This window comes from Macaca mulatta, chromosome 15 (assembly GCF_049350105.2).
Source record: "Macaca mulatta isolate MMU2019108-1 chromosome 15, T2T-MMU8v2.0, whole genome shotgun sequence".
NCBI classification, from domain to species: domain Eukaryota; kingdom Metazoa; phylum Chordata; class Mammalia; order Primates; family Cercopithecidae; genus Macaca; species Macaca mulatta.
Window position 1 is genome coordinate 16,430,061 of NC_133420.1, and position 26,138 is coordinate 16,456,198.

At 54.5% G+C, this 26,138-nt stretch overlaps 1 protein-coding gene across 1 annotated transcript; it reads right to left on the reverse strand.

The window, feature by feature from the left end:
- Positions 1–331: 331 nt before the first annotated feature.
- AIF1L (allograft inflammatory factor 1 like) lies at positions 332–25,790 on the reverse strand. The gene is given in 6 exon segments (NM_001194341.2): positions 332–697; positions 2,994–3,156; positions 6,298–6,339; positions 9,556–9,622; positions 25,410–25,471; positions 25,613–25,790. Coding segments are annotated over 6 exon segments (453 nt in total). The 5' UTR covers positions 25,644–25,790; the 3' UTR covers positions 332–609.
- Positions 25,791–26,138: the final 348 nt, after the last annotated feature.

Genomic DNA, 26,138 nt, shown 5'->3' on the forward strand with positions numbered 1-26,138 from the left:
CTTCTTGAAGGGCTCACATTGCCAAGCTCCTTTCCTTCCCACCTTCTGTCACATCATTAAGGATGAGAAGAGGTATGGAATGAGTGGGGATCAGCTGGGGCAGCTGGGCCATGAGTGGCTGTGTCCTGGGTGACCCCAGAGCCCTGGAACCAAGGCACTGTCCAAGGAAACCCGAAAGAGGGCCTGCAGCCTTGTCCCTACTCCAAGATCTTCTCAGAGTGGCCTGGGGTCCTCATCAGATCCAGGTCAGTGAGCCTGAACTTGGCTTGGAGACTTTCTGGAAGGATGGAGAGTGCCGGTTCCAAGAGTGGGGAACACAGGCTAGAAGCCTCCCTGCCCCCTCTAGTTTTTGGTTTGATGTTGGCCCTTCTGCACAGGGAGCGGGGAAGGAGGGAAGAAGAGAGGGAGGGGACCCAAGGCTCAGGATTTCCTGACCCAGAGCCCCTTTAAGGCAGATAATTTGTGCTTTACAAAGACATCGAGGACAACACAAACAAACCGTCAATGAGCAAACAAATGAGAGAGAGAGAGATCACAGTGTGTCAAGAAGGGCAGCAAGATGGGGAGGGAGGAGTGGGGCGGGAAGGCTGGGGAGTCCAGGCGGGGTCCTCAGGGCAGGCTAGCGATGTCTCTCTCTGGAGGGGGGCCAACTGGCTTGGGGCTGCTCTCATTGGCTTTTCCTTCAAACATCATGACGCTGGTTTGGAGATGGAGAAAATAAAAAAAGAAAGAAAAACAAGATTAGGATCCCTCATCCAGGGAAAGATCATCCCAGCCTCATGTCAACAGAGTCCTCGACAGAATTTCAATCTGTTCTCCGGTGGGATCCTTGCAGAAGCCCAAGACAGCAGCTCCAAGGAAGGGGCTGCTAGTCCCATTTTACAGAGAGGAAAATGGAGGCGCAAAGTGGTGATGTGACTCCTCAGAACCACACAGGCGGTCTAGGACGGAGGCTGGGTGCGACTCCAGGCTTCTGACTTCTAGGCCATGCCCTTCCCTTAACCACACTGCCTGGAGGAGGCTGAGCCAGGCTGGGCCATGCCACTGCGCAAAGATCTTCCAAAACCTGCCCACTGCTCTGAGAGTGGTGTCTGAGGAGTAGAGGGTAGGGGCTCAGAGAATACCCTCCAGGGCAACCGCCTGGATTTAAATGCCAACGCTGCTATTTCCCAGCTGGGTGGTTCAAGCAAGACACTTAACCTCTCTGATCTCGGCGTTTCTCCCTGGAAGTGGGGGTGCTAGAAGATCTGGCCAGATTGGACCGTGGGCTCATGGGCCAGCTACTTAGTCTCCTTGGGCCTCAACAAGCTCCTTTGTAAAACGAGACAGGTATATTTTACATTCGTACTTTTAAAAAGGTGAATCTTATTTCATAAAAGCCAAGTGAGTGTTATTTTCTGTTTTCTTTTTTTTGTTTTTGAGACTGAGTTTCGCTCTTGTCGCCCAGGCTGGAGTGCAATGGTGTGATCTCTGCTCACTGCAACCTCCGCCTCCTAGGTTCAAGAGATTCTCCTGCCTCAGCCTCCCGAGTAGCTGGGATTACAGGCGTGAGCCACCACACCCAGCTAATTTTTGTATTTTCAGTAGAGACAGGGTTTCACCATGTTGACCAGGCTGGTCTCGAACTCCTGACCTCACGTGATCCACCTGCCTCAGCCTCCCAAAGTGTTGGGATCAAAGGCGTGAGAAACCACGCACGGCGGAGTGTTATTTTCAGCTGTGACAAATGACGATGAGACTGTGCAGGATAACGCTCTTTGTTGGGGCCACACCCTCAGTGTGCTACCATGTAGTAGGTGTTTGCTATCAGCCACACACTAGGCTGGACTCTTCATAAGTGTCATTTCATTAGCCCTTGGGACATCACAGAAGACATGATTATCACCCTATTTTATAGACAAAGAAACTGAGACTTGTAGACCTAAGGTAACTTGCCCAGGGTCATTTTGGTAGCAAGTAATAGCATCAAGATGCAAACCCTACCTCCCTTTGGGGACAATTTTTGACTCTATTTTATGCTTACAACAACCCTGTGGGGGTAGTGGAGGTGCTTTACCAATGGGGAAACTGCCAGGCGTGCTGGCTCACGCCTGTAATCCTGGCACTTTGGGAGGCCAAGGTGGGGCTGATCACTTGAAGTCAGGAGTTTGAGACCAACCTGGCCAACATGGTGAAACCCCATTTCTACTAAAAATACAAAAATTAGTTGGGTGTGGTGGAGCACACCTGTAATCCCAGACACTCGGGAGGCTGAGGTGGAAGAATCGCTTGAGCCCAGGAGGCGGAGGTTGCAGTGAGCTGAGATCATGTCACTGTACTCCAGCCTGGGTGACAGAGTGAGATCTAAAAAAAAAAAAAAAAGAGGAAGCTGAGACTCGGAAAGTTTCGACAGATTTATCACCATTATCACCATCACCACCACCACCATCATCATCATCATCACAGTTGCCACTTACTGAGTGCTGATTCTGCCTGACTCTGCTACAACCTAATTTCCCCTGCAGGGTTCATATTAATATGACCATTTGGGCCGGCCGTGGTGGCTCACACCTATAATCCTAACATTTTGGGAGGCTGAGGCCGGCAGATCACCTGAGGTCAGGGGTTCGAGACCAGCCTGGCCAACATGGCAAAACCCTGTCTCTACTAAAAATACAAAAATTAGCCAAGAATAGTGGTGCATGCCTGTAATCTCAGCTACTAGGGAGGCTGAGGCAGAAGAATAGCTTCAACCCAGGAGGCAGAGGTTGCAGTGAGCCAAGATCACACCACTGCACTCCAACCTGGGCGATAGAGTGAGACTCCATCTCAAAAAAAAAAAAAAGATTGACAGATAAGGAAATAAGGATCAGGGAAAGTAAGTACCTTGGTCCAGCAGGTCACATAATGAGTCACCTACTAGCTGGGGAATGGCTGGGGTGCCCAAAGCCACGGGCCTCTCTGCACAGAATGATTTTACCTTCAGAGGTCCCGGGGAAGGATGAGGTACTCACAGCTTGAGGACAGCCGACCGTTTCCCCAGCATCATGTTCACAAAGTCTCGGTAGGAGATGGTGTCACTGACCCCTCCTGTCACCTCCGAGATCATCTTCTTCATCTCCAGGTGGGTCTTGGGAACACCAAGCTTCTCCATCATCCTCTTTAAAGACATCAGGTCTGCCAGAAGAAAAGCATATCTGTTAAGTGGAGATGGGCCTCTGGGGCTTAGCGGGGAAGCTGGGAAAGCTCCACCAGGTACCCCATGCCTAGAAGCTTGGCGTCTGCACTCCTCCTCAGGGAGGAGGAGCCCATCACACCCTCCCTGCTCTCTTCGGAGGCAGTATAGACTAGTGGTTAGCGACCTGGGCCTCTAGAGTCAGACGGGCTTACACTGGAATCGAGCTCTGCTATTCCTGTCTCTGGGATCTGGGGCACACTACTTAACCTCTCTGAACCCCTGCTCCCATCAATGGTGGAACAGGTGGATGGCATCATTCAGGGATAGCCGTGAGGGAAGCACCGGCCCAGAGCACTTTCTTCACACCGTGACTGTAGGCTTTGCTATTTCCTGCAGTTAGGGCGGGCCGGGTGCCCACTCTCCTGCTGCCTGGGGAGTTATGCCCAGTGTGGCAGGGTCAGGGAGTCAGGCATTGAAAGTCACTCTGCTGGGTGCTGAGTGGCAGGTGGCTTCTCCCCACATGCCACTCCTGTCCTGCTGTCCTAGGGCTCCGCCCCAGCTGGAAGGGAGAGGACGCCAAAAATATCCCACAGAGCAGGAAAACCAACAAAAGAACAAAATTCAAGAAAAACAAGGGAGGCCCCAGAATGTCACTCCAGTCCAAGGCGGTGCTGTCTCTGACCGCCCAGCTCCCACCAAAATCTGAGGCAATTTCCTTTGGATTGTTCTTCAGTGAACAATGGGTCAGCAAAGGATGGCAGGAGAGGGCTGTGGCTGGGGCCGTGGGCCGTGGTGCAGCCAATGCTCCTCCTGGCAGGGCGGGCGGGACTGGGGCCAGGCCCAAAGGTGCCAGGATGTCCAGGCATTCAGAGAGATCCGGGCAGCCTTCTCCAGGAAAGGGGAAAAGGGGCTGCACATGCACCGTCAGACTCTGAAGTTGGCAGGACCTTTCTCAGGCAGTTCGGCAAGATGCTTCAAAAGCCTTTGACCCAGTGTCCCCTTCCTGAGATTTCCTCTACAGAAATAACCAGGGAGGTGAACATGCACTCATGTACAAAGAGGTTCTTTACAAGATTATCAATAATAGTTAAAATTGGAAGGCATCCAAATGGTCCACACAAAGGCATCGGCTAAACAAATTAGAATCCATTCCTACAATGCAGCCATTAACTATATTTCAAAAGAAAAATCAGCTGGCACCGTGGCTCACGCCTGTAATCCCAGCACTTTGGGAGGCCAAGGCGGGCAGATCACTTGAGGCCAGGAGTTTGAGACCAGCTTGGCCAGCATGGTGAAACCCCGTCTCTACTAAAAATACAAAAATTAGCCAGGCGTGGTGGCACGTGCCTGTAATCTCAGCTACTTGGGAGGTTGAGGCAGGAGAATCACTTGAACCTGGGAGGCAGAGGTTGCAGTGAGCCAAGATTGTGCCACTGCACTCCAGCCTGGGCAACAGAATGAGACTGTCTCAAAAAAAAAAAAAAAAAAAAAGAAAAGAAAAAGAAAAAGAAAAAGAAAAAAAAAAAAGAAAAATCAATAAGAAATCAAAACACTCACCATTGTTTTATTTTATTTATTTTTTCTGGCCAGGCTGACCAATAGAAAGTTATTATTTTTGAGGAGGCTCAAAATGGTATAAAACAGCTTTTGTGATTAGAATAAAGAGTGGAAGGCTAGAAACGGAAATGTCTGTAGCAGCTACAGGTGGGGTTGTGGGTGATGTATTTTTGTCTTTGTGCTTTGCTGTGTTTCCCCAATTTTTTTTATGATGAAAATGTGTTTACTTGATAAGCCAAAACCTTTTTTTTTTTTTTTTTTTGAGATGAAGTCTTGCTCTTGTCCGCTAGGCTAGAGTGCAATGGTGCAATCTTGGCTCACTGCAACCTCCACCTCCTGGGTTGAAGCGATTCTCCTGTCTCGGCCTCCCGAGTAGCTGGGACTACAAGTGTCTACCACCACGCACAGTTAATTTTTGTATTTTTAGTAGAGATGGGGTTTCACCATGTTGCCCAGGCTGGTCTTGAACCCCTGATCTCAGGTGATCCGCCTGCCTCAGCCTCCCAAAGTGCTGGGATTACAGGCACGAGTCACCGTGCCAGGCCAAATTTTCTTTCTAAAGAAAAAAAAAAATGATCAAAATATTCCAAAGAGAGAAGGAAAGAGAGAGGACAGAGGAAGAGGAATAGAAATGCCGGTGGCAGCATCAATCCAAGGTGCAGAGTGAAATGGAAAAGGGGGAAACTGTCAGAAACCAAAGGCTGGGCCCTGGTTCACTGCAAGCAAGTCATTTCACCTTTCTTTTTTTTTTTTTTTTTGAGATGGAGTCTCACTCTGTCACCTAGGCTGGAGTGCAGTGGCACGATCTTGGCTCATTGCAACCTCCACCTCCTGGGTTCAAGCAATTCTCCTGCCTCAGCCTCCAGAGTAGCTGGGATTACAGGCACCCGCCACCACGCCCAGATTATTTTTGTATTTTTAGTAGAGATGGGGTTTCATCACATTGGCCAGGCTGGTCTCAAACTCCTGACCTCAGGCGATCCCCATGCCTCGGCCTCCCAAAGTGTTGGGATTACAGGTGTGAGCCACCGTGTCCGGCCCATTTCACCTGAGTCTTGCTTTCCTCATCTGTAAAATGGGGATAATTAAACCAGCCTTAACCACTTCTTTGCTGGTAAGGTCCAGGTATGGTCTACCAGAACGTAAGTGCCAGTACCTGCACAGCAGGATGCAATAAGGAGAGAATCAACGTATATAAAAGCCCCTTGCCAACTGCCGAATGACATACAATGGAAGGACAGACTTTGGGGCCACTGAAAGGCCAGCCAGGAGGCCCAGGGCCTGTCCACCCTGAGTGTCTCCAGGCCTGGGCAGGTGTGGCACCCTCTGTTCTGAGTCCCCATAGCACCTGGGGTGGGAGGCTGAGGTGTGGGTGGGGAGGGAAGAAGTAGGGAATGAAAGGGTCTGGAGGAGTCTGAGGGCAGTGGCAACAGGGCAGAAGGCAAGGGGCTGGGGCTGGCTCAGCTGCAGCATATTCACCGGCCTTCCGGACTGCCCCGTGCCTCTTACCCGCATAGAGGGTCCCTCAAGCCCTCTACCCACCTAACGCCCTCCTCCCTAAACACACTCAAGGCCTCACTCACCAATCTCGCCTTCATTGTTCAGGTCAAACTCCATGTACTTCTCTGGAAATCACAGAGCAAACACTAGCATTAGTTTGGAAGCAGCGTCTCCCTGCGGGTACCCAGTAGCTCCCTTGTGGGCAAATGACGGTGTCCTCAGGAGTCCAAACCACCTCCCGCACCCTACCAAGGGTCTTGACCTGAGTTCCCCATCTGCTGAGCCATGGCCTCTGGAGAAAGAGCTCATGCTGCCTGGACCACTCTCCTAGAGGTGCCACAAGGGAAAGATGGCTGGGAGCCACTCTGACCCTCTTGCCAGGAGGGCAGCTACTTCCTCCCAGGTCCCCAGCAGCGTGGACCAGCTGCATCTGAGTTAGTAGCAAAGTGACTAGATCTGATTCCCTGCCGGGATTCTGGCTCCTGGGTGGGGAAGGACAGGGTGGGGGCAGGCATGGGTGTGCTTTTCAGTGACCCAGGCAATTCTGGGCAACCAGGTGCGGGAACCAGTGATTCAGGGGTCCTGTGCTTCTGAAACCAGGAGAAAGGCCTGCCGTAGCCCACAAAGTGGCTACACCGACCTGGGGTACACAGACCGTCACCCCAAACCTCATGCACAGACTGAGTTGTGCTTCCCTGATCAAGGAGTCCAGGAAAACTTCCGGCAGTGAGGGAGGATGCTCGGAGCAGTGGGCTTGGTATGTTCTGACGGGGGCAGTGCGCCAAACGAGCGTGGGGCCTCTGCAGGTCATCTCTGCCCTGGCAGAGTGGGGCCTTCATGGTCCATCCTGCCCCACAATCAGCCAGCAGAGAAAGCAGAGGCCCTTCCGCAGGCTGTGCTGCCCCCACCCACTCCCTGCCTGCTCCAGCCCGCTGCCCCTCTGCCTGGAATGTTCTCCCAAGTATTCTCACCGCCCTTCCTCATGGCTTCAGGGCTCCCCACCCTTTCTTTTTGTTTTTGTTTTTTTTTTGAGACGGAGTCTCGCTCTGTCGCCCAGGCTGGAGTGCAGTGGCCGGATCTCAGCTCACTGCAAGCTCCGCCTCCCGGGTTCACGCCATTCTCCTGCCTCAGCCTCCCGAGTAGCTGGGACTACAGACGCCCGCCACCTCGCCCGGCTAGGTTTTTGTATTTTTTAGTAGAGACGGGGTTTCACCGTGTTAACCAGGATGGTCTCGATCTCTTGACCTCGTGATCCACCCGTCTCGGCCTTCCAAAGTGCTGGGATTACAGGCTTAAGCCACCATGCCCAGCCTCTTTTTCTTCTTTCTTTATTTTTTTATTTATTTATTTTTGAGGAGTCTTGCTCCATCTCACTTCCTCACCCAAGCCGAAGTGCAGTGGTGTGATCTCAGGGGGATACACAGCTGCACAGCTCACCTAGAGCAGAGTTGGGACTTGAACCCATGTTAGTCTGGCTCTAAAGCCCCTGTTCTTAACCATTATGCCTTTTTTTTTTTTTTGAGATGGAGTCTCACTCTGTCACCAAGGCTGGAGTGCAGTGGCTCAATCTCAGCTCACCGCAACCTCCACCTCCCAGGTTCAAGCAATCCTCCTGCTTCAGCCTCCCGAGTAGCTGGGACTACAGGCACCCGCCACCACACACAGTTAATTTTTGTATTTTTAATAGAGATAGGGTTTTGCCGTGTTGGCCAGGCTGGTCTTGGACCCCTGACCTCAGGTGATCCACCCGCCTCAGCCTCCCAAAGTGCCGGGATTACAGGTGTGAGCCAGCGTGCCCGGCCTCCCCACCCTTTCTAAATTGCACCCCCTCCCCACCTCTTAGCACTCCTGTCCTCCCTCGCTCATTTCTCACCAAAGCACCTACCAGAATCTGCCCACCTTGTATTTCCCAGCTCTCTGTTTAGCCTCCCACCACCTCTCTCACGCCGCCCCCTGGCTAGAACACAGGCTCCCAGGGTGCGGGCTGCCTTGTACGTTCACCATGGTGCCCCCAGCCTGGAATGGTCCTGGCACATGTACAGGTGCTCATTTGGAGAGCAAATGAGTGAATGATGTAACTTCCTGTCTGGCCCAACATCCCTGTGAAGACAAATAGAAAGGACGCCAGAGCCCTGAGATCCCTCCCTCCTCCCAGAGCCACCCCTGGGGGTGGCCACGCTGGTATGCAGAGAAGGGAGTAGACTGCTCTCTTTTCACAGCTCTGCTACAGGTGGCTGGGACGAGGTGGGGTCAGGAGTGTCTTTTACTATTTCCCTTTTCTCTTCTTAATGTAAAAAGCATCATGGCATAGCGGTTAAGGGCAGGGGCTTTAGAGCCAGACCGACATGAGTTCAAGTCTCAACTCTGCCCTGGGTGAGCTGTGTGTTCCCATGCCAACAACCCCGCCCTCTGAGCCCGAGTTTCTCCATCTGTACATTAACAAGCGAACCATCTCCCTCCAAGTCGATTGGGGTGATGTTGGGGGGCTCGCCACGCTGCATGAGAAGTGCTTCACACAGGCCGACGTCCAACAAATGCCGGCTGTTATTAATATGATGAGCCCTAGACGCCCAGCCTAAGGACAACTGGAAGCGATTTGAGGAGCACTTGGCCAAGTTCTTTGCCTCGGAGCCGGGAGGATGCTCGCACTGCAAACACTTTGGAGGGGAATGCAACTTCCAGGATATTTTCCATGACAGCCCGGGGCTCCTGCGCCTAAGTGCCTCCCCTGGCCGGGAAGGTGGGTCTGCGCCGCCCCCTATGTGCCCGGCTCCTCTCCTTTCGAGGTGCTGGCTGGAAACCAACCGCCAGGGCCCCAAACAGAGGGACCTTTATGCTGCCCCTCTCCCCGCACCGGCTCCCAGGCCCTGCTTTCTTTTCATCCCGTGCTGCCGGGTTTCAATGGGCAGAAACTCTGCCCCCCTGCCCCACTGCTGTGACACAAACGTCCATTCTCCACAGGGGCTCCTGAGACACTCTGCTGGGGAGGGGGAGAGGCAAGGCTCGCTCACAAAGAGCTGATTGTGTGCGGGGCCCGGGAGTGATGGGGCCTGGGCAGCGGCGGACGGGAACCAGCCTGAGCCCCGTGGGCAGGGAGGGGCAGGGCCAAGACCGGGCTGCAGGCAAGGGGTGACGGGGCCCACACGGGCAGGGAGGCAGGTGGAGGGGCCTCCCCCCACCTCTCAGGGGGTCCCTGTCTCCAAGCCTGCCAGGAAGAAGGGCATTCTGGAGGAAACAGGGCCATAGGCTAGTCCTGTGGGGCTAAGGGGTCCTGTGTGCAAGGGCAAGGGGCCAGCCCACCTTCCCCAGGAACGAATGCAGGGCAGCCAGCCCCAGCTTACCTTTGAAGGCTGTGAGCTTTTCTGGAAGGTTCTCTTCATCACTGTACTTCTGGTCACAGAGAAACTCCTACAGAGGTGAGAGGACAGTGTTGAACAAGGGGTGGGGGACAGAAGTCACCCACATGTGAGCCTACTGTCCAGGTGCCTTCGCTCCTGTCGGGTAGCCAGGTGCAACCAGGCCCAGTTTGTCCCATGTTCACCCCGGCTTCCTGTCGTCCCTTGGAGGCAGATCTGCACCATCCGCCCTATGGACAGGAAGTTTGCCCAGCAGCCTGGGGAGGCCCCACAGGGTTCGCTCCGGGCTACTAAGCCCTCCAGACAGCAGCTACATTACCAATGCTGGGACCCGTGCCCCTCTTCCAAGGACACCCCAGATTCAGATCCATGAAGCTGTGAGCTCCAAAGACAAGCCCCTGGTTCCCTCATTAACTTCTTAGGAATGTGATCCTGAGCTCATTCATTCCTCCCTGCACTTTTTTTTTTTGAGATGGAGTCTCGCTCTGTCACCCAGGCTGGAGTGCAGTGGCCGGATCTCAGCTCACTGCAAGCTCCGCCTCCCGGGTTCACGCCATTCTCCTGCCTCAGCCTCCCGAGTAGCTGGGACTATAGGCGCCTGCCACCTCGCCTGGCTAGTTTTTTGTATTTTTTAGTAGAGACGGGGGATGGTCTCGATCTCCTGACCTCGTGATCCGCCCGTCTCGGCCTCCCAAAGTGCTGGGATTACAGGCGTGAGCCACCGCGCCCGGCCTTTTTTTTTTTTTTTTTTTTTTTTTTTTTAAGAAGTCTTGCTCTTGCCCCCAGGCTGGAGTGCAATGGCGCGATCTCGGCTCACTGCAACCTCCACCTCCTGGGCTCAAGCGATTCTCCTGCCTCAGCCTCCCCAGTAGCTGGGACGACAGGCGCCCGCCACCATGCCCAGTATTTTTAGTAGAGACGGGGTTTCACCGTGTTGGCCAGGCTGGTCTCGAACTCCTGACCTCAGCTGATCCACCCGCCTCAGACTCCCAAAATGCTGGGATTACAGGCGTGAACAACCGCGCCCGGCCCTCCCTGCACTTCTATTGCCTTATCTACCAAATGAGAATCATGATCCTGACTGCTTCTTGAGTTTGTATAGAAATCCGGTGAGGCCAGGCCAGGTGGTTCACGCCTGTAATCCCAGCATTTTTGGAGGCCGAGGTGTGCCGATCACCTGAGGTCAGGAGATCGAGACCAGCCTGGCCAACATAGTGAAACCCCGTCTCTACAAAAATACAAAAATTAGCTGGGTGGGGTGGTGGGTGCCTGTAATCCCAGCTGCTTGGGAGGCTGAGGCAGGAGAATAGCTTAAATCTGGGAGGTGGAGGTTGCAGCGAGCTGAGATCACGCCGCTGTACTCTAGCTTGGGTGACAGAGGGAGACTCCGTCTAAAAAAAAAAAAGAAGGCCGGGCGCGGTGGCTCAAGCCTGTAATCCCAGCACTTTGGGAGGCCGAGACGGGCGGATCACTAGGTCAGGAGATCGAGACCATCCTGGCGAACACGGTAAAACCCCGTCTCTACTAAAAAATACAAAAAACTAGCCGGGCGAGGCGGCGGGCGCCTGTAGTCCCAGCTACTCGGGAGGCTGAGGCAGGAGAATGGCGTAAACCTGGGGGGCAGAGCTTGCAGTGAGCTGAGATCCGGCCACTGCACTCCAGCCCGGGTGACAGAGCCAGACTCCGTCTCAAAAAAAAAAAGAAAAAAGAAATCCAGTGAGTGTGTTTATTCATCATCTCTGCTCTAACGGGAAAATGACTGTACACTTACCTCTCACCTGTTTCCTTGCCTGTAAAATGGGGGTTTTGATCTCTGGCCTGCCTTCCCTTCAGATGCTTGGAGAGACTCAAATGAGTCCTTTCAGAACCAGATGGGCGGGGTAGGGAAGACTGAACACTAACACTGGCCTCCAGGGTGAAGCCCTTACCTATGTGATATCTTCACAGCTCCTAGGAGTCCCAAGAGGGAGCTATTATGATTATTATTTTGAAACAGGGTCTTGCTCTGTCATCCAGGCTGGAATGCAGTGATAAGATCTCAGCTCACTGCAACCTCCACCTCCCGAGCTCAAGTGATCCTCCCACCTCAGCCTCCTGAGTAGCTGGGACTACAGATGCCTGCCACTACGCCTGGCTTATTTTGTATTTTTTTTGCAGAGACAGAGTTTCACTATGTTGCCCAGCCTTGTCCCAAACTCCTGGACTCAAGTGATCTGCCGGCCTCGGCCTCCCAAAGTGCGGGGATTACAGGCGTGAGCCACCGCGCCTGGCCAATGGACATTCCCTTCTTCATCACTGAGCTGACCGGACATGGACATTGCTCCTCCATCCGTTCATTCATTCAACATTCTTGGGGGACACAGTGCATACTGCACTGTGCTAGACATCAAGGGAGCAGAGGAGACCATGGTGAATATGATAAGGTCCTTAACCTGAAATTACAGAAAGCTGGTGTTTAAAATGATGTGCAATGTCACCCACATTAATCACGTGATCTATTTCCTACTATATGATGGCCAAGTCTGTTCTTACATATCTCCTAGGACAGAGAACTCACCACCTTTCTAGTCTACTGTTGCAAACCCCTAAGAGGCTTCAAGGAGAATAGAGGATGACAAGAACTAACTGACTATAAAGCAATCTGGGTTTGGATCTCAGTCTCCCTTTTCACTAGCTATGAAATAGGCCCGGCCGGGCGCGGTGGCTCAAGCCTGTAATCCCAGCACTTTGGGAGGCCGAGACGGGCGGATCACGAGGTCAGGAGATCGAGACCATCCTGGCTAACACGGTGAAACCCCGTCTCTACTAAAAAATACAAAAAACTAGCCGGGCGAGGTGGCGGGTGCCTGTAGTCCCAGCTACTCGGGAGGCTGAGGCAGGAGAATGGCGTAAACCCGGGAGGCGGAGCTTGCAGTGAGCTGAGATCCGGCCACTGCACTCCAGCCTGGACCACAAAGCGAGACTCCGTCTCAAAAAAAAAAAAAAAAAAAAAAAAGAAATAGGCCCAATAGTACCCACTCCTTGGGCACTGGGCTCACAGGTCAGCTCTCAATGAGCAACAGATAAGATTATGAGTATGAAGCAGAATATGGCCTCTTCTATGGCTCAAATTTCTCCACATTAACTCGGCACCCCTTGACCACAGGAAAAACATACCTGAAAACAGGGCTTCCCTCACTGGGTTGGGAGAGGGGTCTGGCTGTTCTCTAGCTTTTGGTAAAACATTGGCTGTGGCAGACACTATCTCCCTAAATCCTCACAGCCACTATTATTCCCATTTTACAAGTTAAAACATCAGGACCAGAGAGGTTAAATACCACGTCTAAAGTCCACAGACAGGCCGTGCGCGGTGACTCACACCTGTAATCCCAACACTTTGGGAGGCCGAGGTGGGCGAATCACTTGAGGTCAGGAGTTTGAGACCAGCCTGGCCAACACGGTGAGACCCTATCTCTACTAAAAGTACAAAAATTACTGGGCGTGGTGGTGCACGCCTGTAATCCCAGCTACTTGGGAGGCTGAGGCAAGAGAATCACTTGAACCTGGGAAGTGTAGGTTGCAGAGAGCCAAGATTGTGCCACTGCACTCCAGCCTGGGCCAGACTCCATCTCAAAAGAAAAAAAAAAAAAAAAGCCGGGCGCAGTGGCTCAAGCCTGTAATCCCAGCACTTTGGGAGGCCGAGGCGGGCGGATCACGAGGTCAGGAGAGCGAGACCATCCTGGCTAACACAGTGAAACCCTGTCTCTACTAAAAAAAAATGCAAAAAAAAATTAGCTGGGCACGGTGGCAGGCACCTGTAGTCCCAGCTACTTGGGAGGCTGAGGTAGGAGAATGGCATGAACCCGGGAGGCGGAGCTTGCAGTGAGCTGAGATCGTGCCGCTGCACTCCAGCCTGGGCGACTGAGCGAGACTCCGTCTCAAAAAAAAAAAAAAAATGGTTCATGGACAGCTAGGGAAGGCTGGTTTCGAACCTGGGTCTACCTGACTCCAGGACCTGTGTCCTCCTGCACCTGGGCAGAGGGCAGTCCCAGGGCCTATGGGGTCTTGCTGGCTTGGCCACAACCTCACTCCAGGTCTCACTGCCATGCACTGGCTGCAGCCCTGCCTCCACTTAGCTGATGCTGGATCCTTCTTGAGGCCGCCCTCCTCCTAGCTGGCTCTGTCAAGGACTTCCTTTCCTCTTGGCTCCCTCTCACAGCTCTTCGGCACTGCTCCCTCACCCCATCCTCTGCCCAAAAGGAGGACAATTAACTTTTGTCTGTGACCGTGAGCACACCAGGCACCTCCCAGGGTCCCAGATCCCATATCTGTCCAGTGGAGGGACATATGAGATCAGTGATTCCCAGGCTCTGGGGTCACGCAGACAAGAAATATTTTTAACGGAGGGGCGCACTAATATAGGAGTGCCAAGTTTCTATTTTGCCAAGTAAAGACTTTTTACACAATGACCATTGACTGTTGCCGTGAGTTCAGAAAAGAACATTTCATAAAAGTAGGAAGTTCTCCATTTCTGAATGTTTAAATGGAATCCATTTAGCCTAGGTCCAACTCACCACAGTGACCGTGCATTCCCTTCCCTTTACCAAGAACTACAGAAACTTCCTGGCCAGGCACAAGAGCACCAACATCTGGGAACCTCTGGGGAGAGATTTGGAGGGCCTGTCCCAGTTCCTGGGCTCTGGTTGACCAGAAATCCTGCCCCAGCCTGGAGATCCAGTTTTACTTGGGCCCCTCTGTAGGTGGATGGGTTCAAGTCAAGGACACGGTCCCTGGCCTTAGAGACAAACCGCACACAGTCACACACAGACCAACCAGGCAGGGATGAAGAGCAAGGCCACATACACAGCATGAATGGGAAGACTGCCCTGGGCTGCACCCTGCACTAGCTGTGCCTCCTTCCTGGAGCCCACAGATCTGCGTGGTTCTCTCCCTCACCTCCTTCAAGCTTTTGCTCAATGTCACCTTCTCTTTTTTTTTGTTTTGTTTTTGTTTTTTCAGATGGAGTCTCACTCTGTCGCCAGGCTGGAGTGCAGTGGCGCGATCTCGGCTCACTGCAACTTCCGCCTCCCGAGTTCAAGCAATTCTCCTGCCTCAGCCTCCTGAGTACGTGTGCACTGACACGTCCAGGTAATTTTTTTTTTTTTGAGACAGAGTCTCGCTCTGTCTCCGAGACTGGAGTGCAGTGGCCGGATCTCAGCTCACTGCAAGCTCCGCCTCCCAGGGTTCCCGCCATTCTCCTGCCTCAGCCTCAAGAGTAGCTGGGACTACAGGCGCCCGCCACCATTAGCCAGGATGGTCTTGATCTCCTGACCTCGTGATCCGCCCGTCTCGGCCTCCCAAAGTGCTGGGATTACAGGCTTGAGCCACCGCGCCCGGCCGGTAATTTTTGTTTTAATAGAGATGTGGTTTCACCATATTGGGCAGACCAGTCTCAAATTCCTGACCTCAGGTGATCCGACTGCCTCAGCCTCCCAAAGTCCTGGGGTCACAGGTGTGAGCCACCACACCCAGCCTCAATGTCACCTTCTCAATGCGGCCAACCCTATTCATTATTTTTTGTTAGCATGATCACGGTTCACTGCAGCCTCGATTTGCCTGGGCTCAAACGATCCTCCCACCTCAGCCCTCCAGAGTAGCTGGGACTACAGGTGTACGCCACCACACCTGGCTAATTTTTGTATTTTTTGTAGAGATGGGGTCTCCCTCTGTTGCCCAGGCTGGTCTTAAACTTCTGGGCTCAAGCGATCTGCCTGCCTCGGCCTCCCAAAGTGCTGGGATTATAGGCGTAAGCCACCATGTCCAGCCCTTTCCACCCTGTTTTATACTGCTCCCTGCCCACTGTAGCTGCCCCAACTTCCAGTCCACCTTATCCTGCTCCATGGGATGGGCCACCTCCAAACATGATTTTCACTGCCACTGCTCACTGAGGTTACTACACCCTCTCTGCCTCCACTGCTAGAATGTAGGTTCCGCATAGCAGATGCTCAATAAACCTGTGCAGGATGAGTGAAGGAGTTGAAACTCAAATTAACTAACTTGCCCAAAACAGCAGAGCCAGCAAGTGGCTGTGCTGGGAATGAAATCCTCTGTAGTTGGGGCTCCCTCCCTGCACAGTACTGAGGAAGAAGTGGGTATCAGGAGGCAGCTGGGAGGAGGCAGGGCCCCAGCCACAGGTTTAGCGTCAAAGTGCCCAGCATATAAGCAGACGCTCAATAAACATCTGTTGAGGAGCCCGAGGAGGGCGGATCACTTGAGGCCAGAAGTTCGAAGTCAGCCTGGGCAACGTAGGGAGATCCCATCTCTACAAAAAATAAAAAATTAGCTGGGCGTGGTGGCGCATGCCTGTAGTCCCAGTTACTTGGGAGGCTGAGGCTGGAGGATCACTTGAACCCAGGAGGTGAAGGCTGCAATGAGCTTTGATTGCACTGCTGCACTCCAGCCAGACTCTGTCTCTAAAACAAAACAAACAAAAACAACAACACCAAAAAACATCTATTGAATGAATGGAAAGGCCATTCAGTCCAGAGTTACTTTCTCCATCCTTACCCCTGCAACAATCAGGCAGCTTTGCAAAAGTGTGTGCCCATGTGTCACAGCCTGGAGGGGCTTTGGGTTTGGACTCCTATTTTTCCTTAGAGCCAGAAATGACAAACGCAGCATGGCATGGTGGTTCACACCTGTAATCCCAGCACTTTGGGAGGCACAGGCAGGCAGATCATCCGAGGTCAGGAGTTCGAGACCAGCCTAGCCAACATGGAGAAGCCCCGTCTCTACTAAAAACCACACCTGTAATCCCAGCTGTACTTGGGAGGCTGAGGCGGGAGAATTGTTTGAACCCGGAAGGTGCAGGTTGCAGTGAGCTGAGATCACGCCACTGCACTACAGCCTGGGCCACACAGTGAGACTTCGTCTCAAAAAACAAAACAAAACAAAAACAGAAAATGACAAATGCTTGGGCCACAAGTGACCAGGGTGGGAGAAGCAGCTGAGCTGCTCATGCGTGGGCAGCCCTCACTGGCCCTGGGATTAGGGCAGCTGTGCTGACCATGCCTGGGCAGGGGGTGGGGGAGCCCGGCGGGCAGTGGCAGGAACAGGACTCCACCAGCCAGGCTGCCATGCCCGCTCCACCTCTGAGCTTTGGATTCTTGGTTCCTGCTCATGTACCACCCACAGCTCCCTCCCTGTGGGCATCCTCCCCCAGTCCCTGCCCAATGCACAGATACCCTGTCTTTCCAGGACCCCTGGCTGCCCTGACCCTGGGTCCATAGGCAGAGGAGACAGATAGAAGCCACCCCAGGTGTTTGGAAGAAAAGCAAAATAAAGAAAAAAAAAGGGCAAACCGGAGCCAGAATGCCTGAGTTGAATCCACTTCGTGGCTGCGTGAATTTTTTTTTTTTTTTTCGAGACAGAGTCTTGCTCTGTTGCCCAGGCTGGAGTGCAGTGGCACAATCACAGCTCACTGCAACCTCCACCTCCTGGGCCCAAGCAGTCCGTCCACCTCAGCATCCCAAAGTGCTGGGATTACAGGCAGGAGCCACAGCACCCGGCCAGCAAATACTAAATAAATGTTAGCTATTTGTTATTTTTTTCTAACACTTATGCCCATACAATTAGCTTATAACCGCCATAGACCCTCATAGACTATTTAACAGATTAGGAAGGAGACCCCCTCCCCGGGGAGTAGGCCAGTTATGATTTCTCTCTCCTCTCTCCAGGTATCCCCATTTGACAGATGGGACAACTGAGGCTCAGAGAGGTTGCTCAACTTGCTCAGGATTGCCAAGTTTTAGCAATTCAAGGTCTATGCCTACCCCAAACAAGAAGGTAGCCTGGTTGCAGGTTTCTGGGCAAAGAAAGTCAATACTGGGAGTTACCTTTCCTCTTCCGCTACCGCTACCGTAGGAGGTTATTCCGGAGGCCAGGGAACCACTCTATAGCCCTCCAGGGAGATGGGGGCGGGGGAGTAGGCGGTTTATTCTATCCCCTATCCTCCTCACACAATCTAACCCACTGTCCCCAAAGACAAGTTTTCCCGGCTGCAGAAAGTTCTGGGGTGGGAGAGCCGGTGTGAGAGGCGCAGGGGGCCTCTGGGCCCTGAAAGTGGCTATTGACATGCAGAGGGGCAGGCCTGGAGGCCACAGTGGCCTTATCAGTCCCTAGCAAAGGGCCAGGAAATGCAAGCAGGCAGGAGCTGGGATTGACACACAGGCAGCTGAGCCCACTTCTCAGTCCCCGGGGACCAGAGCGTCCAAAGGGTGGGACCTGGGAGGTGGCAGAGCTGTTAAAATATCCACCCAGCCACAGGACCAGAAGGGACTCCTCACAGCATTCAGCTCGCCTTCCTTGTTCAATAGCTGGGGAAACCGAGGTGCCGGAAGGGACAGGCCCTGCCGGAGGTCATGACAGTTGAAAGCATCATATCATCTCTCTGAGCGCAGGGTGTGCAGGCTCAGTGGACACAGTAGACAGCTTGCCAGGGTTGCAATTCCAGCTCTAGCACTTACTAGCTCTGTGGCTCTGGGCAGGGCAACTTGCTTTGCCACTCTAGGCCTCAGTCTCTTCATCTATAAAGTGCGTTTATCTATCAAATGGGATCATAATGATACGTAGAACCTCCTCGCTGAGTTGCTGTAAGGAATTTTGTGTGTTTGTTTGAGTCAGGGTCTTGCTCCGTTTCCAAGCCTAAAGTGCAGCGGCACGATCTGCAGGGTCACTGCAGCCTCGACCTCACAGACTCAAGCTATCCTCCTGCCTTCGCGCCTGGCCTGCGGTAAGGATTAAATGAGCTAATTGCACAGAAGGAGCCTGGCTCCTAGTGCACTTGCTGAGTGTTCAAAATTATTATTATGTCTTAGGATCATCCAAACTCAAGCCACATCGAGAGGCAGGTGTGTGAGGGGGGTAGGGCAGGGAAAACACCACCCACCGACCATTCTGTGAGCCTTCGTCATCCCCTGAAGTCCTCCCGGCAAGCCTTGGCCCACTGGCCATCCCTCAAGGCCAAGTTTTGCTATGTCTTCGCGCCCGGCTGACCTGGCAGTGATGGGCCATCCACCTGCCTGAATCCTCCCATCTCAGTCCCCAATGGCACCTGTTCACTGCCGCCTTTCCTGGTCACCTACAGCCTCTGATGCTCGCCAGAGTCCCCCAAGCCCATCCCTGCCCCTAGCGAGGCCCCCAAGTGCTATGCCCAGGAGGCGTGGTTTCCAAACCCATCTGAAGCTGGCAGCCCCTGCTGTGCCTGGCCTCAGAAGCCCTCCCGCCTGCCTGCTCCTCGCTGACTTAACTCTCTTTCTGGGCTGGTACCTCTAGCACCTTCTGGCGAACCCTTGCTCCTGGCCCTCCAGGTTTGTCTTTCTGTATCAGCCGCAGCAGAATTTTGGGGTGGGCGGATATCACCATCTTGGAGGCCATCCAAGGGGCTGGTGTCTCAGGCCTTGGACAAAAACTCCAAGGACAGGAAGCACCATGCCGGGGCGTGGGGCCTCTGACGCAGCACACAGGCTCTTAAAGGGCCAGGGCCAGGCCACAAGTGGTGCTGGCACCTGGCAAGTAGCAGGAGCCTGTAATGTGCACCCACAAGGACAGCAGGTTCACATTCCCCACCGCAGCCCTGGGCCTCATTCAGATGCCGCATCCTTGCCAACAGATGGGGCAGCTAAAGAAAAACACCCAAGCAGCTACACAATAAAGCACACCCTGCAGAAATTCCATCTCCAGCTTCCTGTGACACGGCCACACCAAGGTCATAACTGGTTGGACCCGCAGGGGACACTGAATCCTCAGAGGCTCACGTGGCCACTTATCACCATCTCCCTTATAATATATTAAGGAAGAGCAAGAGACATGTGTGCCCAGCAATGCCAGCTGGGCACATTCACCTGGGCAGGGACAGAGCGGCACTGCTGGGTATACAGGAATAAACACACACCTGTGTACTTGCCTGGGTCAGGTCTCAGAGAAGCCCCATTGCTGGGGGAGGGGCAGGGGATATATACACCCCCGGGCAGACACCCAGCCTGCCCTGCCCAGCTGCCTTCCCAATGCCGATGACATATGGCTTCTGAAAAAACCATCAGGGGCCAGGCGCAGTGGCTCATGCCTGCAATCCCAGCACTTTGGGAGGCCAAGGTGGGTGGATCACTTGAGGTCAGGAGTTCGAGACCAGCCTGGCCAACATGGTGAAACCCCGTCTCTACTAAAAATACAAAAACTAGCCGGGAGCGGTGGTGGGCACCTGTAATCCCAGCTACTTGGGAGGCTGAGGCAGGAGAATCGCTTGAACTCGGGTGGCCGAGGTTGCAGTGAGCCGAGATCATGCCACTGCACTCCAGCCTGGGCGACAGAGTGAGACTCCGACTCAAAACGAAAAACAAAACGAAACAAAAAACCATCAGGTATCTAAACGTGACAGGGAATGCTGAGTGCCTTTCATTCAACCCAACAAAAAACCATCAGGTATCTAAACGTGACAGGGAATGCTGAGTGCCTTTCATTCAACCCAGGAGTGCTAGACCATTGGGACACTAGCCAGAGATCCTTATTGACATAAGCAAGAGAGGCCTGTGTCCATAGTTAGGCTGCAGCCACCTGATGACAGGGGCCAGGGTGACTGGGTTTGAATCCCAGATCTGCCACTTCCTGGCTGGGTGACTTTGCAGGTGACTTCATCCAGCTGAGCCTCTGTTTCCTCATCTCCGGAATGGGAGTCATGGCTGGACACAGTGATGCATGCCTGTCATCTCAGCACTCTGGGAGGCCAAGGTGGGCAGATTGCTTAAGCTCAGGAGTTCAAGACCAGCCTGGGCAACATGGTGAAACCTTGTCTCCACACACACACACACACACACACACACACACACAAAATTAGCTTGGCATGTTGGTGCATGCCTGTAGTCCCAGCTACTCAGGGGCTGAGGTGCAAGGATCACCTAAGCCCAGGAGGTCAAGACTGCAGTAAGCTGAGATCATGCCACTGCACTTCAGCCTGGGCAACCCAGTGAGACCCTGTCCCAAAACAAACAAACAAACAAACAAAACAAAACATAGGCGTCATGATAATCCTCATCCCATGGGGCTGTCTGCAGATTCTCACTGTGCATCTACGTGCAGGGGTGCCCTGTTGCGGGGTCAGCAAGATGATGAATGTCAATCTGTGGGCACGGAGCACAGCCACAGCTCGTTACTGTGTTGAAGATCTCGCCTATTGGCCAGGTGCGGTGGCTCACGCCTGTAATCCCAGCACTTTCGGAGGCGGAGGAGGGCGGATCACAAGGTCAGGAGTTTGAGACCAGCCTGACCAATATGGTGAAACCTCGTCTCTACTAAAAATACAAAAATTAGCCGGGCATGGTGGTGCGCGCCTATAGTTCCAGCTACTTGGGAGGCTGAGGCAGGAGAATCGCTTAAACTCGGGAGGTGGAGGTTGCAGTGAGCCGAGATCACACCATTGCACTCCAGCCTGGATGACAGAGCGAGACTCTATCTCAAAAAAACAAACAAACAAACAAAAACCACCTCGCTTGCTAGTCAGCTCATATGGCAGCGCTCACTGTCCCCTGAGCGCCTCCTGCTAAGTCCCAGGGCACAGCCACCCTGAGGGGCAGCCCCCCCCCAGCCCCACTGCTTCTCTCTGTCCCTGTGGGAAGCTGGAGAAAATCTCTCCCGTTGCCATATAAGGCCATGCCTGGCTGGCCTGGGGTCACCAACCATGCCATCAGGGCTTGGGGAATGCCAGCTATGTAGGGGGAGTGGGAGGTGCTGGCCAGTTCTGCCCACTCCGGTAGTGCTGCTATGTACACACGTGCGTGCACACACAAACACATAGCACATGGAGCTGGGGGCGGGCACCCAGCAGGAGGCCCAGCCAAGCTGAGCAATTGAGAAAATAGGCTGGGTTCAAGTCGAGGCTGTTTAAACCCAGGCAATTTACCCAGCCTCTCTTGAGTCTCGTTTTCTCGAAAATGGGAACCACAGTACTCCCTGGGTTAGAGTGGGCATTCGCAAGATAATGCCCCCAGTGCACCTGGTACAAGACGGGCACGTACCAAGTGTTCCGAAAACAACAGCAAAAACTAAAATGAAACCAAAAAGAGGCGTATTTTCATATGGCTTTCTCTACCAGGATCTCTAGGCCCATTAGAGTCTTCTATTTTCACTCTTGAATCCCTTATGATAACAATAGCTAAAGCAGGGTATGGGGGCACATGCCTGTAGTCCCAGCTACTTGGGAGGATGAGATGGGAGGATTGCTTGAGCAGGGGAGAGATGGAAGTTACAATGAGCCGAGATTGGGCCACCGCACCCCAGCCTGGGCAACAGAATGAGACCCTGTCTCTGTTAACAACAACAGAAAGCTAAAGTTGGGCAGGGCGTGGTGACTCACGCCTGTAATCCCAGCACTTTGGGAGGCCGAGGCAGGCGAATCACCTGAGGTCAGGAGTTCGAGACCAGTCTGACCAACATGGTGAAACCCTGTCTCTACTAAAAATACAAAAATAAGCTGGGTGTGGCGGCAAGTGCCTGTAGTCCCAGCTACTCAGAAGGCTGAGGCAGGAGAATCACTTGAACCTGGGAGGCGGAAGTTGCAGTGAACCGAGATCATGCCACTGCACTCCAGCCTGAGTGACAGAGTGAGACCCTGAAAAAAAAAAAAAAAAAGGCTAAGGCCGAGCTACCCTGCCCCTCTGGAAGCTGGCCTACACCAAGGGAGGAGAAAGGCCCCAAAGGGAACTAGGTATTGGCCCAGAGAAGCCCCTAGATCTGCCAGCCAAGCTGGGCTGTGCCCCAGGCAGCAGCCATGGCGGTGTCCAAGCTGCCTGGCACAGATGTAGGGACTCTTTGGCAGTGAATCCTGGGCTTAGCCCAGGCCCCCAGAATCCACACTCCAGTGGGGCAGTGAAGCTGCACCCCCAGGGAAGGCAGTCCGAGCTGCCAGCACAATTCTGCCTAAAATCCACCTAGCTCGGGGTCTCTCCACTGCAGCCATGGCCATGGATGAACCAATTCAGACTCTCACACGGAGCGACTCCCGTACAGTATGCAAAGAGCTTCCATCCACTTCCATTGGCTAATGGTTGCAGGAACTCCAGAGAGAGCAGAGATCCCCGCTCCCATTTCAGGCTGGGGAAGATGAGGTTCTGCTGGGCTGGACGACCAGCATGAGCCACGGCAGCGTATCTTCCACTCCCTGCACCTTGAGGCCACGGACCAAGAAACTGTCCTGATAACTATCAGGTCCGCAGCCAGCTCTCCTGGGTGCTTTATATAGATTGCCTCACTGAAAAAAAAATCACAACCATTATCTTTGTGGAGAAGGAGGCGCAGAGAGGTGAAGTGGCTTGCCCAGAGTCACAGATCGGTGCTTGCAGGTACCTCATGACTAAACTGGTGGGGCCACCCTGCTCCGCTGTGGCGAAGCGGCTCAAGCTTCCCGTGTGATCCTGGCACCTCCTTCCTACAGGGCCCCGGTTCCTGGGCCTCAGCAGCCCAACAGCGGCTGGGCTCACATGCTGGGTCTCAGTACAGCATCTTGGCAGGGGAAGGACGCTGGGCTGTAAGCTTTGTCACTGGCTTCTGTGTGGCCCTGGGTCAGCAGCTTGCCCTCTCCGGGCACTGTCCTGAGATGGTTAGACCACAGCTCCTTCCTGCTCACTTTCCCTGGTCCCAGTGCTGCCCACATCAGCCCCTGGTAACTGTAAGTCCCTCCTCTTTCTAAGCCAAGCCAGTCGGCTTCCCAAAACAACCCTGGAGCCGCCCCCCACCCTTTACCCACCTCCCCAAGGGCGAGGTTGGCCCTGCCCTCTCAGCAATTCTGACTTGTCCAACCACGGTCACCTCACCCCCATCTCCAGCTGTCTGTGGCTCCAGATCCCGCCGGCTGTGGGTGGATCCAGCCAGCTCAGAACCCGCCTGGCCGGGTGACCCAGGGGGCTATATGAGGTCAGGGTCTCAGGCTTCTGTCCAGAGGGCTAGAGCAGCCAAGCCCCAGGCTGGGCTGTCACACAGTGAACTGGGAAGGAGCCCAGCAGGGACCCTAGACCCCTAAGCACCCCAGTCAGATGTCCAGGCAACCTTCCAGCTGTGCTCAAGATGCCCCCAGGAAGCAGGGTGAGGGTGGCGGTAAGGATGCCGGAGCTTACCTGGAGGGGGACCCTGAGGTCGCCAGAGCCCGGTAGCTGGGGACTGAATGGAAGTCCTGTAGCCAGTGGATGGAAAACAGACAGGCTGCCTACATCCAAGCAGTCTAAGAAAACCAAGGGGGAATCAAGGCTGCACACTGCTGGCAAGAGGCAATACCATAACCGGGCCCCAGGCTCGGACCCACCTCCCACAGCCTTCGCGGGCTCTGCTCACTTCACCAGCTGCCCACTTCCAGACTCTCAGCTGGGCTTAGACCCTGGGTGTCCAGGGGACCAGAGGAGCCCGCGGGGGGAATGCTAAGCCTTGTTTCAGCAGGCATGCCTCTGCCACCAGTTAAGAAGGAAACTGGGGGGCCGGGCGCAGTGGCTCAAGCCTGTAATCCCAGCACTTTGGGAGGCCGAGACGGGCGGATCACGAGGTCAGGAGATCGAGACCATCCTGGCTAACACAGTGAAACCCCGTCTCTACTAAAAATACAAAAACTTAGCCGGGCGAGGTGGCGGGCGCCTGTAGTCCCACCTACTCGGGAGGCTGAGGCAGGAGAATGGCATAAACCCGGGAGGCGGAGCTTGCAGTGAGCTGAGATCTGGCCACTGCACTCCAGCCTGGGTGACAGAGCAAGACTCCGTCTCAAAAAAAAAAAAAAGGAAACTGGGAGACGTCTACCTCAGGAAATAATGCCAGTTCTGTGAGTGCTTCCTGAATGCTGGGTGCTGGGCCATGCAGGCCATATGCCTTCCCTCTCTGAGCCCGCACAATGCCCTGCTTGGAGATGAGAGGCCCTCTGCTGAGGACCACAGAGCTGGCACACTGTGGAGGCCAGATCTGAGCCCAGGTCTTGCAGAACTTTAAAGCCACTGGCTGTGCTGCCTTTGAGCTTTGGCCAACCTAGACAGGTCCTGATATCGTTTCTTATCTTCTAGAATCTACGCAAATTTATGGAGCTGGGTGCGTGGCAACAGTAGGCAGGATTTCTTCCGAGAAATCCACCAGGACCAGCAAGAAAAGCATGGAGTCCCTTAAGGCAACCTTTCCTGAAAGTTGGAGTGAAGAGGAGTGGTGTGTTTGGAGGAGCCGCGAGGCGGGAGACCACGGGGAACTGCCAGGATCTCTAGGCCCATCAGAGTCTTCTATTTGTACTTTTGAATCCCTTATAACAACAATAGCTAAGGCCAGGCGTGGGGGCACATGCCTGTAGTCCGAGCTACTCGGGAGGATGAGGAGAGAGAACCGTTTGAATCCCAAAGGTGGAGGCTGCAATGAGCTGAGATTGAGCCACTACACTCCAGCCTGGGCGACAGACCAGCAAATGACCCGGAGCCTGTGTTCTGAGCTAGAGAGATCACTGGCCTGGGGCGCTTCTCGCGCCAAATCCTTGGGCTGCTCCCAAGCGGGCTTGCGGGGAGCCACGAGCCGGCTGGCATCCGAGCTCCCGACCCGGCCCCACCTCCCCAGTCCCCAGTTGCAAGAGTAACAACTTGCAACCTGAGACGCCGGGACCGGAGGCGGGAGGCGGAGGCGGATCTACCTGGAGTTGGAGGCGAAGGGGCTGGGGGCGGAGGAAGGCACCTGAGGGAAGCCCGGGGGAAGAAGAGGAAGAGGGTGGATGTGGAGGACGGCATGGCCTCGCGGACGGAGGCGGCACCCGCGCAGCGCGCGGCTCGAGACTCGCGTGCTACTCTGGGCGCGGGGCTTACCCGGTTGATCTCGGCCAGCCTCCTCTCCTGCCGGGCTTTGAGCAAGCCGAACGCCTTCCCTCCTGGAGGAGACAAAGAGGCCGCCTTGGAAGCAGGGTCCTCTCCGGGCCACGCGCCCCCGTCCCCGCCCGCTTCCCGCGCGCGGTGGACCCCGCGGTCCGCCCGGCGCGCACAGGTGGCGGCCCGGGGACGGCGGCGCCTACCTTGGAACCTGTTGCTGAGCGCGCCCGACATGGCGAGCGCGGGGCTCCCGCCGGCTCCAGGCTTCGCGGACGCAGCGAGGGACGAGGAGGAGGCACAGGCGCCTGGTCCGAACTCCGGCTGGCTGCGTGTGGCCGCGGGACCGAGGGGCGGAGGACGGCTCGGGCGGCCGACACACCCCTCCCTCCGCTGCCGGCCCCTCCCTCCCTCCCGCCTCTCCCCTCCCCTCCCGCCTCTCCCCACCCCTCCCGCCTCTCCCCACCCCTCCCGCCTCTCCCCTCCCCTCCCGCCTCCCGCTCCGCGGGCATCAAAGCGGCTATTATGCGGGACGCGGAGCCCGCCGGCCGACCCCTCTGCTGGAGGACGCGGAAAGTGCACAGCGCGGGGCGGCCGCACCCCTCCTCTCTCCCCTCCCCGGACCTCAGCAAGTCCCTGCCACAGAAATGAAATGCGAGGATCTCAGCATGAACTCCATGGGGTGGTTGTGAGGACCAAGTGCCGTCGGGGAGTCGGCGCTCAAACATGGCT